At 52.7% G+C, this 19969-nt stretch overlaps 1 protein-coding gene across 1 annotated transcript in view; it reads left to right on the plus strand.

Moving 5' to 3' along the window:
• The window catches only part of LOC119954216 (neurabin-2-like), a 385075-nt gene that overhangs the window by 291601 nt on the left and 73505 nt on the right, over positions 1-19969 (plus strand). Inside the window, 2 exon segments of the mRNA XM_038779251.1 lie at positions 7076-7127; positions 7130-7182. Coding sequence (XP_038635179.1) covers positions 7076-7127; positions 7130-7182 — 105 coding nt within the window.

Below are 19969 nucleotides of genomic sequence, written 5' to 3' on the forward strand. Positions count from 1 at the left end.
TTTTAAAAATCGCCAGCAGCAGTTTGTTATAGCAGCGATTAGAAAGGATGCAATAGTCACTGAAAGTATTTGCATGTGTTGATTGGCACAACAAACTGCTGCTAATCCAGAAAACAAAAATCTCTTCTACACTGGTGTTCCAACCTGACCACATTCACCCAGGGCAAAGGTGCAGCCAATGCTGATCATAAAAGTCGCTCTTTGACTGGAATTCCCAGTCCCGCCATTGGTGGATGGGGGGAGGGGGGAGGACAATATGTCGGGAGCGGCGTGAAATGATGGCGGGAACTTGTGGCCCCGCCATCGTGGTTCCATAATGGCTAGTCGCCAGTCCTGACAGAGAGCGTCAGGAAACCATTTTGCATCTCATGGTCAGGATTCAAATGAACACATGGCTGAAAACCCCCTCCCCATTGCAATCAACCGTCCCATCAGCGATATTTCAAGCCAGTGCAGAATGCATCCAGACCAACGTGGTGTGCACAATACAAGACTTTACTGGGGGAGGAGAGACGCAAAGAGGTGGGACGGGCTTGGATGCCAAAAGGGGAAGGGAGGAAAGGGAGGGGAAGATGGTTGCAGGGAGAAGAATGGGACCTTGATTGGGAAAGGGTAACATGAGTGAGGGGGCAGGGTTCGGAGGGAGGAGTCTGTGGTATCCATTGAAGAATCCTGCAGGGACAAAGTGAGGAAATTGGTGGTATGGTGGAAAGGTTACAATTAAAAGGGCAATGGTATGCAGTAGGGTGGGAGCATGAGGGTCTTGCAATGACAGGTGAAGGTGTTGTTGGAAGGGAGATGCAACGAAACACGGATCCTTCGGGTGGGAAGGACAAGGGGATGGAGTGGAATTGTGACTGAGGTGGGCTCTACGGGGAAGAAGGGGATGTGGACTTTAACTGTAATGGTTTAAGGGTTATGAGGGGAAGTTCAAGGATGACAGTGGGAAGGTTAACAGTGACACCAGAGGGGAAGGAGGGTGCTAGTAACAGAGAGGGTAAAAGATATTTGAGCGAGCCTTGAAGGACACATTACTGCACCAGCCCCACCGAGGTCCAGATATGGAAATTCTGGATGAGAGTAGGGTCATCAGGTGGGCGGAGCTGCAGGTCAACTCACCTGGACAACGGAAGCGGAACCCCAACATGTCGTTCTGACTAGGTAAAGGCAATTGTATTGAAAAATCTGTGACAGGCAAAGGAGCTGCGAGCATGTGAGGATTCTCCCACGTGGCCTGTGCAGACCAGAGCCAAGATCAATGCCTCCTTACACATGTCTGATTCCAGAGGGACACAGACACAGTCAGGTTGTCCTCTTGAATATCAGGGGTGTGCACAGGCATTAAAGTGAAGAAATGCATTAAAGTGAAAAGACAGCAGCCGTTCTTAAAGTGCAACTATATATGTGTATATATTAACGAGTGTGCATCGACAATAAGCAATGATAGTGCACCCATCCCACCTTAAAGAGACCAATACTTTTTAAATCTATGTGTCCTGCCACTGCGTCCAGGTGTTGTCCCGATTATTTGCGGCAAGGCTTAAGGTAACCTGCTCACCATTATGCCCTGTTGCTTTGATTACTCTGACAGGCGTTCTCTGGAGGCTCTAGGCTTGGAAGGTGCCAGCTTAGTGTGGGCCTCCTGCTCTGGGGGCACATCTACCCTCTGTGGCCCCAGACAAGAAGGGGATGGGGGGTCCCAAACAAAGGGGAATTGAAAGGGCCCACCACCTTCAAAGAGTCCTGAGCGGAAGTCTGCCTGATGCTCCTTCTCCCTCTGTGTGCCTGAGGGCTTGTCTCTTTGAGGGAAAGGGGTACCTAGTTGTGTGCCCACTGTTAAAGCGCAGTCATGGCCATAGCAATGGAGTACACGTCTGTGCGAATCTTTGCCAGAAACTGGGCATTTTTCTGGACAATCATCTCCATGGCAGTCACCATCTCCATGAAGACCTCAATGCGCGCACAAGGTAGTACCACTTTATCAACTAACAGGCAGATGGACCCTACTGCCTCACGTGTCTCATGGTTCAGGACCTCTGACACTTCTGCCTGATGTTCCCCGCCTGTCACTGTATCTCCAGCATCTTGTCCAAGACCGTTCCCAAAGACTCATCATCTGACTCAGACTTAGCTGAAGCCTCTTCCCCAGCAGTCCTCTGAGTACCTGCGGCTTTCTCTACTGCCTCCTGCTGTGGACTCATGTTAGTGGCATGACCAGCAGAGTTTGAGCCCCTTCCTTAAGCAGATCTAGTGCCCACTGAGGTATGTGTCTCTGGGCTAGTGGAGGGTACAGGTGACTGCGGTGACTGTGCTACAGATGCAATGTCTTCATCATCCTCAACATCCTCACTCCCCTGCGGGCTGGAGTGATGCTGGACCCGTGTTCAGGGACAGGCCTCGCTCTCTTCTTGCTGGCATTTGTAATCGAAAGAGTTAAGAGTGTGTGGCTGCGTGGGCTGTGTCCAACATGACCCTGAGCACGACCCTTCGGTTTAAGACAGTCGGATGGTTCCTCACTGGATGGAAAGTGGACGCGACCTCGCCCTCTGCCAGCACATCGGCCCACTCTTGTGGTGTGAGGTGTCTGAGTTCTGCCGTGCCCCTCCAGTGTCCAATCAAGCACGCCTCGAGTACTAAATCATGGGAAGAGCACAGTGAATGCTTAGGCCGCAATGCTGCTGGGCAACCTGCGGCCCAGCGGCCACATGCAGCCCCATCTGGGTTCTGAGTGCAGCCCACAAGACATTTTATTGACGTTGCCCACGCGCAGTGTTGTCACATACCGCTGATTCACATCCACGTAGTTTTATTTACAATCAGCTTGACTGAAGTGATACTCAGCACAGTAGCATAGTGGTTAGCACAATTGCTTCACGGCTCCAGAGTCCCAGGTTCGATTCCCGGCTTGGGTCACTGTCTGTGCGGAGTCTGCACGTTCTCCCCTTGACTGAAGTGATACTCAGCACGGTAGCATAGTGGTTAGCACAATTGCTTCACGGCTCCAGGGTCCCAGGTTCGATTCCCAGCTTGGGTCACTGTCTGTGCGGAGTCTGCACGTTCTCCCCTTGTGTGCGTGGGTTTCCTCCGGGTGCTCCGGTTTCCTCCCACAGTCCAAAGATTATGCGGGTTAGGTGGATTGGCCATGCTAAATTGCCCTAAGTGTCGGAAATTGCCCTTAGTGTTAGGTGGGGATTACTGGGTTATGGGGATAGGGTGGGGGTGTGGGCTTGGATAGAGTGCTCTTTCCAAGAGCCAGTGCAGATTTGATGAACCGAATGGCCTCCTGCTGCACTGTAAATTCTATGATTTCTATGATTTCACATATGAAGCAAGGGCAGGTTTCGTGAGGTGCCTGATAATGGCTCACAACATTGACTGTGAGAGGCGTGCACTTCCTCTGTGTCCAAAGTGTAAATATTTCTTCAATTTTTACCATTTGAAGTTAATGATCATTCTATTAATATCTAAATGATTGAGCATTTTCTATAACATATTGTGAAATATTCAGCATGTATTTGATCTTATTCGCGGGGTCATGGCTAGTGAACAAGCCCAATTTCAATCTTGCGACTCACTGAGATGAAGGTTACTGGCCGACGTTGCCCATCACTGGTCCACAAGCTTCCCCAGGTAAAGCACCCATGAAAATTGACCCCACTCATCCTTACAGATTAGAGCAGGCCAGACCCAGGTCATTCTGGTTCTAGTTTTACACTGAAAAATAAAAGGGGCAAGATAGGACGTATTAATGCTGGCTCCACTTTTGCAACCATAATCACAATCAGTGTCCTCCAAAGAAAATATCGTCACTGTGAGGAATTCTCACTTTGGCTTGAAGTTTTAACCAAAGTCTAACCAGCACTTGCAAACCAAAATAAAAGAAAAGTCACTCTCTTGTGATTTGAGTTGCATTGAGGTTCCATTGAATACACTGTAGTCTGGTGCTCAAAGTCCATTGGTAACTTTATTGCTCATGAATTATTGAATCAAGTCACTTAAAAGAATTCTGAATACGTAAATTTGGTCCAATTTCCCCAGTGTATATCTTTGTTCTCCTTAGCTCTATTTATAGGTGTGCTGATAGGATCATTAAACTATAATGTATCTTTCTGAAGCAGGAATTGCCTCTCCCATTAAACAATGATGTGTGATTGTAAAAGTCAGTCAGTCACTCCATTGATTAAATTGCACTGTGACCAGGGTCATGCCTGAAGTCATACAGAAACATTCACACTCTTTGACTGAGCACAGTGTTACAGATGCATAATTAACATGCGAATCAATAATAAATACTGTGCATTTTATGTTAAGAGGACCTTGTGCGTAAAAGTACATGTTAACCCTTTCAGTATCACAGTGCTAAGCTTAGATATTCTACAATGTGTAGAATCTATACTTGAGTCTCTACCATTGTCTCCCGGTTCAATTCTGTTCTTTTTGCCCGCACATTAGCATGAGAGTGAGCATGTGGCATGAGTACCATCATATTGTGGGCTTAATGGGACACTAAGAGGTGAATGAGCATGGTTTGCTTCCTCTTCTGTGAGAACACACCTGACCTCCCGTGTGCAACTTGTATTTGAGAAAATATTTAAATATGAACACCCAGAATTCAGGTGCTCCCCCGGGACAAGATAGTCAGTGTCCACACCCAAAACAAATACTGGAATTATGGTACCATGGAAGTAAAGTCGGAAAGGCAAATTGGTATGTCCCAGCTTAGTTTCACTGCTGCCTCATGGCGCCAAGGACCCGGGTTTGATCCCAGTCCAGGTCACTGTCTGTGTGGAGTTTGCACATTCTCCCTGTGTTTGCGTGGGTTTCGCCCCACAACCCAGTAAAATCTCTCTGGCTGGCTCTGACAGTCTGTACGCAACAAGAACAGTTGCCTCCTGTATTGTACCCAGGTGTTAAAACTTGCACATTGATGTACCGTCAATTACCACCAGACAAGAATGGTGACACAGTTCAGGCTTTATTGTGCCTCCTGCAGCTGGAACCAGAATGGGAGCAGCGCAGGAGAGCATACACTTTTATACGCTGCCTGCTGGGAGGATCCAGCAGGCTGGGATTTACGGTGGTACCTGAAATACATGGGCAGTACCGTAATGTTTGCAATGTGTTACTAGTGGTGTTTACCACACACATTACCTTCATTAAGTTTTGACCTGGGCCCTGTGTTCCCGTTGAAACAGAGTCACATTGGCTTGTCACAGTACAGATTATTGTGCGAGGCCCACACAAACACAGGAAGAATGTCCAAACTCCACACAGACAGTGACCCGGGCCGGGATCAAACCCGGGTCCTCAGCGCCGTGAGGCAGCAGAGCTAACCCATGCGCCACAGCACAGGATGTCATGTTTGCTCTTTCCTAAATGCTCCATTTTGCCTTGAATTAAAGGAGGCAGTTTAAACAAAACCATCTTTTAAAATCCATGGGTTGAAACAGGCTAAATGGGACACTTTTCAAACCAAGTGCTGATTCCTTCACTTCATATTTACTGCTATCATTTACTGCAATGCAAGGAGAATAAATATGGTTGGAAGAGGATTCAAATGGAACCATGCTTGTACCCTGACTTCGTGGCACAGTTCAGATTTGTCCTCATAGAACGTGTAGAACCCCTACAGTGCAGACGGAGGCATTCGGCCTATCGAGACTGTACCCCCCCACCAAAAGAGCACCCTACCTAGGCCCACTCCCCACTCTATCTCCGTAATGTCATTAACCTACACATTTTTGGACACTAAGGGGAAATTTAGCATAGCTAGTCCACCTAACCTGCACATCATTTGGACATGCTTCCTTGAAACCGAAAGATGCAGCTTGCCATCCAGTATCTGTTTAACACTCAAGATTGCTGATGAATTTTGCTTGATTACGGACATGTAATTGATATTGTCAACTAGGGTTCCTCAGTCACACACAGTCCTGGGATCCGTGAAAGAATTTGTGGCATCGTTGAGTTCTCTCTACAGTTGTCTTATTTTGCCTTGCAATGTTCCTTCAAGTGTTCACCACAGCTGCAGCACCATTTGGGGTCATGCTGCATCATGCTGTGGTGAAATACAAGAGCAAATCTGTCACACTAGGAGCGGACTTCTCATGAGAGCATGGATTTAACGGAGAAAGAGCTCCTGCAGGCAATGTAACTTGATAAACAAAAGATTGATCCCTCCGTTTCAGTAGATGTGTGTGGTACAGTTGTCATAATAATCTGAGGCAGCACGGCGGCGCACTGCCTCACGGCACCAAGGATCCGGGTTCGATCCCGGCCCCAGGTCACTGTCTGTGTGGAGTGTGGAAATTCTTCCCATGTCTGTGTGGGCCTCACCCCCACAACCCAAAGATGTGCAGGATAAGTGAATTGGGCACGCTACAAATTGTTCCTTAATTGGAAAAAAATAATTGGGTACTCTTAAATTTATTATTTTAAAAAAAATAATAATCTGTCCCGTAACGAAATCACCCAAGAATTGGCCCCATAAACATTTGCTGTTAGAATTTGAAGCCAAAACCTCCGTTCCATTCCATGCGACTGTTGTCATGAAACCACATTTTACTCATGTCTATAAAGCTGTCGGCTTTTTTAAGCAGATTATCAGCTGCTTTTCTGAATAAGGATTTTGCACCATAATCCTGGGACTAAATCCTGGAACTCCCTCCCAAACAGTGCCTACACCAGAGGGACGGAAGCGGTTCAAGAAGGCAGCTCACCACAAGGATAGTTAGGGATGGGCAATAAATGCTGACGTGGCCAGCAACGCCCACATCCCGTAAATTAATTTTTAAGAAACTACAATCCTAACTCGACTCCAGTCCATGGGAATAATTTTTCAAGTAGGCTTTGAATGCGGCGTGTGCTGGGACAATAGCCTTGCCATGCCACTTTCTCTTTATGTTGAGATTGAAACTTTAAAAAGCCCGTAAAATTGTTGTTTGCTATTTTGCTGTGATATCTTGCAGACTTCTATCATTATGATTGAAGCGGATTTGGACCGACCACTGTAGAGGTAGAACAAAAATTATTTCTATTCGATAAATGCTAATTGTCCTTCTTTCCCCTGCTTCAGAATTCAGGTAAATGACCTCATTGTGGAGGTGGAGGGAATCAGCCTGGTTGGAGGTTACCCAGAGCTTCGCCAGCTTCGGTTCTTCGAAACACAAAAGGCACCGTCAGGTAAATACTACTCACAATCTCAGAAGAAATCCCGGAGCAACTAGATCTAAGCATCGGCTACTCAAAATTTCTGCAGTGGTTCTGTCTTTCTTTTTTAAAACAGACAATTTTATTGAGGTATTTTTGGCATTGTAAACAGTAACAATATGCATTAGTGTGCAGATACCAATTACAAAAACATAGTGCAAATAACAGTACCACTCCTTGCAGATATATCCGCCATCTCTCCCCCCTACTCTATACTATTCTACCCCCCCCGCTGACGATTAGTTCCCGCGAAGAAGTCGATGAATGGTTGCCACCTCCGGGCGAACCCCGATAGCGATCCTCGTAAGGCGAACTTGATTTCTTTCCAAGCCGAGAAAGCTTGCCATGTCCGACAGCCATACTTCGGTCTTTGGGGGCTTTGAGTCCCTCCAGGCCAACTGCAGAGGTTTCTTTCAATCAGGGTAGACAATTTTAGGACAGAGACGAGGAGAAAATCTTTCGCCCAGAGAGTGATCAGCCTGTGGAATTCATTACCACAGGAAGTAGTTGTATGTTTTCAAGAAGCAGTTAGATGCAGCACTTAGGGCGAAGGGGATCAAAGGATATGGGGGAAAGCAGGGGTTAGACTATTGAGCCATGATGCCTAATGAATGGCAGAGCAGGCTTGAAGGGCCGATTGGCCTCTTCCTGATCCGATTTTCTATGTTGAACAGAAGGCCCTGAGAAAGTAGAAACTGCTAAAGTCACAGTCGAAGATTGCACTGCCCGCCACTCAGGCCTCCCCGATCTCATTCAAGGAATATCGCACTCATCCCCTACCCTGGCCTATAAACCCATCAGCAGGGGTGCGTGGTGTTCCTAGAACCCTGGGACTTAGGCTCTGGGGACTTCTGTGACCCCCAGTCCTGTTCACTGCAGCTTCTGACGCTGCTGAGACAAGAGAGCTGGCAGCCTGATCCCGAACCCGGACTTCCTTCTGTCTCCAGGCAATGAACACTTGTTGGAGGCATTAAATGCTGCGGGGCATGCAGTATTAGGGATGATGTGTTTCTCCGCTGACCACATTGGGTGGCAGGAAGGGAAACCCCGTCAGCCTAGAACTTCTGACCCACACATTTTTTTCCATTCAGAGGATTTTCTCCTGTTGCCAGTTTGTCTATGACTCTTGTCCGAAGTTCACTTCTATTCCATAGTTGGCATTTCGGATAAATACCAATAGTTTCATGCTGACTACATCGTTTCCTTAACTGCAGGTGACATTAAACCTTTGACTTGCTCATTTAATTCTTAGCGACGCTTCAGCCACTGGAATGTAAACTGCATTTCTGAGCGAGCAGCCGTGTGGAAACTCTTACATATTGTGTTGCTGCTTGTCAAGAGTTATTTGGTCTCAGCGCCTCATACATTGCTCTTCTCACACTCCTTTCGCAACCCCTTATTTTTAAGATCAGTTGACATTTCCACAAGCCCACCAAGCCAAAACGTCCTCTAAAACTCCCCTCCACTGCGCCGCGCCCCCCCCCCCCCCCCCCCCCAGCACTAGCCCTTAGCCTGCATTGCATTCTCGTGTCTCCTATTCCCCCTCATGGCCTCCTCTGAACTCATGTTGTCCATGGGACCCTATTCCTGCTCGCTCAGCCCATTTAAACTACTCACTGCATTGAAGGTGCTATATCAATTTAAGTTGTTGTTGTTTCACTTCATCTGAGTGTCAACTACTCATTCACAGGAAGCTATGACATGAGGTGATATAGCTGGGAAATGGTCCCAATAGGTACAAACAGCTGACCTGAACTAGTTGATGAGAATGAGTGCCAGTCTCACTTTTGTGGCGATGTGCAATGTGATGTTAGTTCCTTTGGTTACAGTGATGCTGACACATATTAATATAGTGACATCATGCTCAAAATCTGATGGAAACGATCTAGTCAGGAGAGTGCTGTAATAGGGAAAACCTACAAGTAGGGATTTGCACCACATTTATAATTGTAGCAACATACAGTTTGAACAGACGAACAAAGGCATTAAGCGGATGATTTCGCTAAAGACTTTAGGTGCTATTGAGTTTTGAGGTGGTCAAGATGGGTTCGAAGCTACAAAGCCAATTTAGCTTGTGTTGAACTTGAGCTGGATCAAGCTCAACGTAGCATTTACCCTGCGGAAGGGCTCACTCCACGACTCTCTCCTTCAAGGTGGGTCCTAGCTCCTCCTACCGTGGCTTTCACCTCTTCCACCGAGACCTGCTCTTCCCCTGAGACTTGTCCATATATCCCGGACGTGCTGCCCTCCTTCCAATCCCGAACAGGAGAGTAGCTTCCCCAATAAAGTGGACGGTGACGCTATCGGGAATGTCAGAAATGTCCGCTGCACATGTCCCGCACCTGAAAGTATCTGAAGGTATCTGGTTCCCCAAGTCTGCTTTCCCCTTCAACCCCTCCAAGCTGGCAAACCGCCCCTCCAGAAACAAATTCCTCACCTTCTCCAGCCCCTTATCTTTCTGTCCCCCTCAAAAACTACCCTTGGTGTTGGGTGCGGTTACTGGGTTATGGGGATAGGGTGGAGGTGTTGACCTTGGGTAGGTGCTATTTCCAAGAGCGGTGCAGACTCAATGGGTCGAATGGCCTCCTTCTGCACTGTAAATTCTATGAAATGTTGCTTCCAGTTTCGTCGGCTCAAACAATTGATCCCTACAGACAGGGGCACATCTTGACACTGCCCCCAGCTTAAAAGAGCTGTCGTAAAATACCGCCATGTTTTCACAATGTAGACGACCACTGGGTTCGAAGAGTATTTCCCAGAGCAAACAACAGAAATGCCGCCACAAGTGCCTCCAAGCCCGACTCCACTCGCACCCAAGTAACCTCCTGATCATCCCATTACCCCAACACCTTCTCCGCATTGGCCTCCCAATAATAAAACATTCAGCTGCTCCAGCCCTCCTGCCTGCCTATCCATCTGTAGGACCCCCTTCCGAATCCGAGGAGTTCTCCCCGGCCATATGAAACCCATTGTGAGCTGTTCCATCCCACGGAAAAAATACTTAGGCATTGAAATAAAAACATGAATTGCGGCAAGATATTCATCTTGATGGATTGAACCCGAACTGCCAGCGACAACGGAAGCCGTCCCACCTCTGTAAATGTGCCCTGGCCCTGCTCGCCAAGTTAATGGGGTCCTTATCCGTCTTCAGGAGCAGGGAGATGGACGCCTGTCCCAACCTCTCTCGGAGAGAACCCTGCACCAGTGAATTGTCCAGCATCCCCAAAACCCAACAGGGCCAATTGTTCCGCAAACTTCTTTATGAAATTCTACCGGGAACCCGTCAGGCCCTGGCGACTTCCTCGTCTGCATTTTCCCTGCTCCAACGCAGCAGCGCCTCCAACTCCTTCCGCAATTCCTCCTACCCCCTGTGGGAATTCCAAACCTACTAAGAAATCTGCCATCCTCTGCTCATGCTACGGCGGCTCCGACTTATAAAGCCCCTCATGGAAAGCCCAAATGCCCCTTTCATCTTTTCTGGGGCGGAGACCGACCTATCAAATGGCTCCAACTCCTGCACAATCTCTCCAGCGGCCTCCTGTCGCCATAACTGATGAGCGAACAGGCGATTAGCCTTCTCCCCATATTCTTGCACTGCCTCCTTTAAGCGCCGCAGCTAATGCACCGCCCGGCCCGTGAACAACAGGCCGAAGTGCATTTGCAGCTTCTTCCTCCGTGCCCATAACTCTGGGGTTTCGGTCACTCACATACTCCCGGTCTACACCCAGAATCTCGTTCACCAACTCCTGGCATTCCTTCCTGGCTTCCCTATCTATGCGTGTCTTGTATGAGATGATATCCTCCCCTTAATCACCAGCTTTAATGTCTCCCACAAAGTAGAGGCCGAGACTTTCTCTTTCAATTCAACATACTCCTTTATGGCCCTAGAATTCTTCCCGCAAAATTCGATATCTGATAACAGTCCCACATCCAGTCTTCATCCCGTGCACTGTGCCCAATCCATTTTAGACCCATATTCGGGGCATATCCATTCATCAACACCATGGCCTTTCCCTCCAGTGTACCTGTAACCATCACGTAATGACCCCCTGATCAGCCAGAATCGCCCTTGCTTGAAAACGAACCCTCTTGTTGACCAGAACCACGACCCAAACCCTCCTGACCCACTCCCCCCACCAACATCCCCAGCAACATTAACAAGCTTCTCTTCCCTCCAAGAAATATCAATCCACCCTCCTTAGAGCCCTAACCCTCAAAAGAACAAAAATAGAATAAAAAGAGGCTTGAGTACGCTGCACAAATAACCCCCTTCAGACACAGCATTGTAAACAGTTCTTCTCAGACCGGTCCCAGCTTCTTCTCTCTGATGAGGCCTCTGCCAGTGTCGAAGAAATAATCTTTCACGTTCATTGTAACCTGTAGTCACGCCGGATACACCATCCCGAACTGCAAATCCTTGCTGTAAAACACCCCCTTCGCCTTATTGAGAGCCAGCTCAGTCCCATTGTCCTAATATATGGGGCGGGATTCTCCGAGCCCCACGCCGGGCCGGAGAATCGATGCAACCGCGCCACGCCGCCCCGACACTGGCACGCGATTCTCCGAGGAGCGGAGAATCGGCGCCATTTGCACTGGCGCGGCGCCGGGCGCGGGCCGCTGTCCGTGGCTGGGCCGCCGATTCTCCGACCTTGATGGGCCGAGCGGCCGCGCGGAAACGGCAGAGTTCCGCCAGCGCCGTCCACACCTGCTCGCAGCCGGCGGAAACTCTGCGCGCAGGTTTGGGGGGGGCGGCCTGGAGGAGGGGGGCACCTGCACCAAGGGTGGCCTGCGATGGGGTCTGGCTCACGATCGGGGCCCACCGATTGGCGGGCCGGCCTCTCCAGTCCTGGCCCTATTTTGTTAGGCGGCCGGCCCCTGAATCCCCGCTCCATGTTGCATCGGGGCCAGCGCGTTGAGGAAGTCCCCGGCGTGTACGCGTGTTGGCGCGGCGCCCAGTTGCCGCCAGGAAGGGAGGCTGGAGCGGCATGAACCGCTCCAGCGCCGTGCTGGCCCCCTGTGGGAGGCAGAATTGGTAGTGTCCGCGCCTGTTTCGTGCCGTCGTACCTAGTGCCTGTTTGCCCATTCCAAGAGCCTCTCCTTCCTTTGGTAGCTGTGAAAGTGGATAATCAGCATTCGCGATGGCTCATTCGGCCTTAACCTTCTGTTGGAGAGCCCGATGAGTTTTATCTAACTCCGGAGGCAAGAACCACCCGTCCCGTCTCACCGGCTGAGAAAACATCTCTGAAAAATACTCGGTCGACTTCGAGCCCTCCACTCCCTCTAGCAGCCCCACCAACCTGAGGTTCAACCGCCTCCACTTTTAACCTCCGGTCTTAATTGCTCTCCACCACGAGCAGCAACCCCACCTCCAGCGTGGCAAACCAATCCTTGTGCTGCGACAAGGCCTCCTCCACACCCTCCAACGTCTCACCTCGCACTTTCACCACATTCGAGGTCTTTACAAGCTGTTTGTGAATTGCCTCCTCAGCAATGACTTTAAATGATTCCTTTATCTCCTTGCCCTCCCACTCGAACTGTCTATCCATCTATTTGCCAGATTTTACCAGTTCCTGCACCATCACCACAGCCAGCGGGTTTAATGTAACGGGCACGGCAGCCATCTTTGTTCCTTCAAATGCTTTTGGCACTCTACCCTCCTGAGCTTTCTACACATTGGGTTCCTTTGTTGACTTTTTTGACATGCATCCATAGGGCAGAAGTCCACCAGATCAGCTAACTTGGTTTGGACAGCAAAATTCCCCCAAAAAGGGCAGCACGGTGGCCTAGTGGTTAGCACAACCGCCTCACGGCGCTGAGGTCCCAGGTTCGATCCCGGCTCTGGGTCACTGTCCGTGTGGAGTTTGCACATTCTCTCCCCGTGTCTGCGTGGGTTTCGCCCCCACAACCCAAAATGTGCAGAGTAGGTGGATTGGCCACGCTAAATTGCCCCTTAATAGAAAAAATAATTGGGTAATCTAAATTTATAAAGAAAAAAAATAGTAAAATATAAATTTTTTAAAACAATTCCCCAAAAAACACGTAAAAGAATCAAAAACAAAGATCCTACCGGGAGCCACGTTTTGTTCACTTGCTCATACAGTATTTCACCGTAAGTCTCCTTTCTGGGACATTTTGCAACGGCACAACATTTCTACCCCAAGATCCTTTCAGGAATTCAGCTGAAGAGAGTGCATGCTGTGCTATTCTATTGGGGACCATGTGGGAATCATTGGGAAAAAGGAAGTGTGTGATCATGGATATCTTGCTGGGGGATCCCTCTAATTTGCTGGAGGAATTGGAAGAACCGATGATGCCAAGCAGAACAGCAGCTGTTGCAACGGGCGGAAGGATTTGAGCAGAAAGCACTTCCCATATTGGGAATGGAATTGACCCATCCCACTAATGGTGGGTTTGGTGGTGGGCAGGAGTGAAGAACCCAGCAGGTGCCAAAAAGCTTCACCCACCCCTCTCCAGATTCACCCACCCCTCTCTCCACAGCTTCACCCACCCCTCTCTCCGCACCTTGACCCACCCCTCTGTCCTGTCTTTCACCCACCCCGCTCGCCGCACCTTCACCCTCCCCTCTCTCCACAGCCTCACCCACCACTCTTTCCACAGCCTCACCCACCCCTCTCTCCACAGCCTCACCCACCCCTCTCTCCACAGTCTCACCCACCCCTCTCTCCACAGCCCCACCCACCCCTCTCTCCCCAGCCCCACCCACCCCTCTCTCCGCTCCTTCACCCACCCCTCTCTCCACAGCCCCACCCACCCCTCTCTCCACAGCCCCACCCACCCCTCTCTCCACAGCCTCACCCACCCCTCTCTCCACACCTTCACCCACCCCTCTCTCCACAGCCCCACCCACCCCTCTCTCTGCAGTCCCACCCACCCCTTTCTCCACAGCCTCACCCACCCTTCTCTCCCCAGCCCCACCCACCCCTCTCTCCACAGCCTCACCCACCCCTCTCTCCGCAGCCTCACCCACCCCTCTCTCCACAGCCTCACCCACCCCTCTCTCCGCACCTTCACCCACCCCTCTCTCCACAGCCCCACCCACCCCTCTCTCCGCTCCTTCACCCACCCCTCTCTCCACAGCCCCACCCACCCCTCTCTCCACAGCCCAACCCACCCCTCTCTCCGCACCTTCACCCACCCCTCTCTCCACAGCCCCACCCACCCCTCTCTCCGCTCCTTCACCCACCCCTCTCTCCACAGCCCCACCCACCCCTCTCTCCACAGCCCCACCCACCCCTCTCTCCGCACCTTCACCCACCCCTCTCTCCGCTCCTTCACCCACCCCTCTCTCCGCAGCCCCACCCACCCCTCTCTCCGCTCCTTCACCCACCCCTCTCTCCCCAGCCCCACCCACCCCTCTCTCCACAGCCCCACCCACCCCTCTCTCCGCACCTTCACCCACCCCTCTCTCTGTTCCTTCACCCACCCCTCTCTCCACAGCTTCACCCACCCCTCTCTCCACAGCCCCACCCACCCCTCTCTCCGCTCCTTCACCCACCCCCCTCTCCACAGCCTCACCCACCCCTCTCTCCACAGCCTCACCCACCCCTCTCTCCACAGCCCCACCCACCCCTCTCTCCCCAGCCTCACCCACCCCTCTCTCCTCAGCCCCACCCACCCCTCTCTCCACACCTTCACCCACCCCTCTCTCCACAGCCTCACCCACCCCTCTCTCCACAGCCCCAGCCACCCCTCTCTCCTCAGCCCCACCCACCCCTCTCTCCACACCTTCACCCATCCCTCTCTCTACAGCTTCACCCACCCCTCTCTCCACAGCCTCACCCACCCCTCTCTCCCCAGCCCCACCCACCCCTCTCTCTACAGCCCCACCCACCCCTCTCTCTACAGCCTCACCCACCCCTCTCCGCAGCCCCACCCACCCCTCTCTCCATAGCCCCACCCACCCTTCTCCCCCCAGCCTCACCCACCCTTCTCTCCGCTCCTTCACCCACCCCTCTCTCCACAGCCCCACCCACCCCTCTCCACTCCTTCACCCACCCCTCTCTCCGCTCCTTCACCCACCCCTCTCTCCCCAGCCTCACCCACCCCTCTCTCCACAGCCTCACCCACCCCTCTCTCCACAGCCCCACCCACCCCTCTCTCCACAGCCTCACCCACCCCTCTCTCCACAGCCCCACCCACCCCTCTCTCCGCAGCCTCACCCACCCCTCTCTCCCCAGCCCCACCCACTCCTCTCTCCACAGCCCCACCCACCCCTCTCTCCCCAGCCCCACCCACCCCTCTCTCCACAGCCTCACCCACCCCTCTCTCCACAGCCTCACCCACCCCTCTCTCCGCACCGTCACCCACCCCTCTCTCCCCAGCCTCACCCACCCCTCTCTCCACACCTTCACCCACCCCTCTCTCCAAAGCCTCACCCACCCCTCTCTCCCCAGCCCCACCCACCCCTCTGTCCGCTCCTTCACCCACCCCTCTCTCCACAGCCCCACCCACCCCTCTCTCCACAGCTTCACCCACCCCTCTCTACACAGCCCCACCCCCCCCTCTCTCCACACCTTCACCCACCCCTCTCTCCCCAGCCTCACCCACCCCTCTCTCCCCAGCCTCACCCACCCCTCTCTCCCCAGCCTCACCCACCCCTCTCTCCCCAGCCCCACCCACCCCTCTCTCCACACCTTCACCCACCCCTCTCTCTGCAGCCCCACCCATCCCTCTCTCCACAGCCCCACCCACCCCTCTCTCCACAGCTTCACCCACCCCTCTCTCCACAGCCTCACCCACCCCTCTCCACAGCCTCACCCACCCCTCTCTCCCCACCGTCACCCACCCCTCTCTCCCCAGCCCCACCCACCCCTCTCTCCTCAGCCCCACCCACCCCTCTCTCCACAGCCCCTCCCACCCCTCTCTCCACAGCCTCACCCACCCCTCTCTCCACAGCCCCACCCACCCCTCTCTCCGCAGCCTCACCCACCCCTCTCTCCCCAGCCCCACCCACTCCTCTCTCCACAGCCCCACCCACCCCTCTCTCCACAGCCCCACCCACCCCTCTCTCCACAGCCTCACCCACCCCTCTCTCCACAGCCTCACCCACCCCTCTCTCCGCACCGTCACCCACCCCTCTCTCCCCAGCCCCTCCCACCCCTCTCTCCACACCTTCACCCACCCCTCTCTCCAAAGCCTCACCCACCCCTCTCTCCCCAGCCCCACCCACCCCTCTGTCCGCTCCTTCACCCACCCTCTCTCCACAGCCCCACCCACCCCTCTCTCCACAGCTTCACCCACCCCTCTCTACACAGCCCCACCCACCCCTCTCTCCACACCTTCACCCACCCCTCTCTCCCCAGCCTCACCCACCCCTCTCTCCCCAGCCTCACCCACCCCTCTCTCCCCAGCCTCACCCACCCCTCTCTCCCCAGCCCCACCCACCCCTCTCTCCACACCTTCACCCACCCCTCTCTCTGCAGCCCCACCCACCCCTCTCTCCCCACCCACCCCTCTCTCCACAGCTTCACCCACCCCTCTCTCCACAGCCTCACCCACCCCTCTCCACAGCCTCACCCACCCCTCTCTCCCCACCGTCACCCACCCCTCTCTCCCCAGCCCCACCCCCCCCTCTCTCCTCAGCCCCACCCACCCCTCTCTCCACAGCCCCTCCCACCCCTCTCTCCAAAGCCCCACCCATCCCTCTCTCCGCAGCCTCACCCACCCCTCCACACCTTCACCCACCCCTCTCTCCACAGCCCCACCCACCCCTCTCTCCACACCTTCACCCACCCCTCTCTCCACAGCCTCACCCACCCCTCTCTCCACAGCCTCACCCACCGCTCTCCACAGCCCCACCCACCCCTCTCCCCAGCCCCACCCACCCCTCTCTCTCCACACCTTCACCCACCCCCTCTCCGCAGCCCCACCCACCCCTCTCTCCCCAGCCCCACCCACCCCTCTCTCCCCAGCCCCACCCACCCCTCTCTCCCCAGCCCCACCCACCCCTCTCTCCCCAGCCCCACCCACCCCTCTCTCCCCAGCCCCACCCACCCCTCTCTTCCCCAGCCCCACCCACCCCTCTCTTCCCCAGCCCCACCCACCCCTCTCCTCTCTCCCCAGCCCCACCCACCCCTCTCTCCCCAGCCCCACCCACCCCTCTCTCCCCAGCCCCACCCACCCCTCTCGCCCCAGCCCCACCCACCCCTCTCTCCCCAGCCCCACCCACCCCTCTCTCCCCAGCCCCACCCACCCCTCTCTTCCCCAGCCCCACCCACCCCTCTCTTCCCCAGCCCCACCCACCCCTCTCTTCCCCAGCCCCACCCACCCCTCTCTCCCCAGCCCCACCCACCCCTCTCTCCCCAGCCTCACCCACCCCTCTCTCCCCAGCCTCACCCACCCCTCTCTCCGCACCTTCACCCACCCCTCTCTCCGTGCCTTCACCCACCCCTCTCTCCACAGCCCCACCCACCCAGTGTTGGAAGTGTTGCCGACTCAGAAAACAACATAGCTTTGCCCTTGATCCCAGAACCTCACATTGTTCCATTGCTTATTATAGCAACGCACAGGAAAGCCCAAAGGACCAGTGGTGCAGTTAATAGCAAAGCCGTCCAGGCCGAAGAATGCTTTAGATTGAAAACAGTTTTGGACGAAAAGCTGCATTTCAGGAGAAACAAAAAGCAGTTTATGAAAAAAATGGCACATTGCCCAAGAAATTACTTTATCGACAGCAAGCATTTTGTCCTTTTAATTATAACTGAAATTAAAGTATAGTAACTGAGTAATGATTCACTTCTAGTCATTACCTGAAGTTTGAGTTACGTAGCTAATCACTTTCACGGAACTCAGTTCAGGGACAGGACTTGTTACAACAACAGCAGCAATAACCTTCCCTCTGTCAAATGTGCGATGTAAATGTGTGTAATCAGAACAGAATGGGTGCTGAGCCAAAGCAGGCTTCATGAGGGAGGGGGGGGGGGGGGCTGCTGATGCTTAGTTTGGACTAGAGATGGATTTTAATGTAGAAAAGGGGGAGGTGAAGAGCTACAGAGGGAAAATATCCCTCCTCATGATGATTATCTTTCTGGGAGCCCACCCTGCCTATGGGATGGCCCAGAACCAGGGGAATGGGTTGAGGTTAGGCCAGCTTCAGAGAGGAGGCTCTGAAGCAAAAGGAAAAGTTAACATTCGTAAAATGAAGGGAGGGGTGAGGCAGAAGGGGTTATAGAGCCAGAGGAACAAAGTGGGGCCAAAGGAAGGTACAGTGACGGGGGCCGATGAGGCCAGCCAGGGTGTTAAACAAATCCATGGATATTTAACATTGGAACCATTGAGAGTCCGGGCCTAAAACACCGCCCTGGTTACAGCCTCATCGCTCGGGCTGGAATCATGCCAGAAAATGTGGAAAAGCTCTGGCAGTGAAGCTTTCTGCTGATTCATTATCCTAACTCTCCCATATCCGATGGGGAGCCACCAAGCACATGTCGCGGTGAGGGCAAGAGGGAAGGTCCCCAGAAGATTTATCTCATGTCTGACCCATCTACTACCACCACTCCATGGCCACGGTTTTATGTTCCCCAATCCTCCACAGTGGAGGGAAAGGACCTTGAGCTGTTCCATTTCTTCCCATCCTTCTCACAAACACCTATCTGCTGAAGGCCTTCGTCTCAACCAAGGTTTTTAATGGTGCTGTGATTCCAATCTACTATTCCCTTTATGGTCCCTCAAACCCATGCTGTAGATTCATGGACATTTCCCTCTTGGCACCAGCAGATGTCCCCCTTTATGGTGGTTATCCCACAAGGAGCATGACCTGCCTTTGGGATGACCCCTGAACCAGGTACATAAGAACAGGAGCAGGAGTAGGCAATTCAGCCACTCAAGCCCACATCCACCATTCAGTGCGATCATGGTTGATCTCATCTCCTTCCTAAACACTTCTGCCCAGTTCTCTCAGAAAGCATCATGCAGGAACCAATCACTGACTGTTGTCAGGCAGAACACTGTCCCTGGCCAACCCACCTGGTGCCAGGTAGCCAATCAAACTGACTTCCACCATAACCGGTTCTTAAGATCACCCGGTGCTGAAGGGTCTGATTTCTCCTATCCAAAAGAAGACATGGGAACACAGTGCCCTGGCAAGCACTCTTCTGTTTAAAGGCACATCCTGATTAAAGGTCCATGGATGAAAATAATCATCGAATCACTACAGTGCAGAAGGAGGCCATAAGGCCCATCTAGTCTGCACCGACCCCCCGATACAGCACTCTATCTAAGTCCACTGCTCTGCCCACCTCATCCCTGTCACCTATCAACCTAATCTGACCTAACCCGTACATCTTTGGAGTGTGGGAATGAACCGGATCTCCCGGAGGAAACCTACACAGACGTGAAGAACGTGAAAACTCCGCACAGTTGACCAAGGCCGGAATTGAATCAGGGTCCCTGGTGCTGTGAGGCAGCATTGCTAATCACTGTGTCACCGTGCCACTATTAATAAAAATGAAAGAAAAGGAATTAAGGAAATAAATTTGGAAGGGCTCTTCCAGGTTAAATTGATGGGTCTACAATTGCAGGATTTATCTTTGCACCTTTTTTGAACAAGGGTGTATCATTCAAAATTCTCCAGTCCTCGTGGCACCATCCCTAAGCCTAAGAAAGATTGAAAAATTATGCTCAGTGCCTCTGCAATTTCCACACTCAATTTCCCAGCAACCCTTGCATGCGTCTCATACGGTCCTGTGCCTTATCGAGTTACAGTGCAGACAGCCTCTCAAATACATCCTCTTTATCAATTTCG

This window comes from Scyliorhinus canicula, chromosome 19, assembly GCF_902713615.1.
Source record: "Scyliorhinus canicula chromosome 19, sScyCan1.1, whole genome shotgun sequence".
In the NCBI taxonomy this organism is placed as follows: Eukaryota; Metazoa; Chordata; class Chondrichthyes; order Carcharhiniformes; family Scyliorhinidae; genus Scyliorhinus; species Scyliorhinus canicula.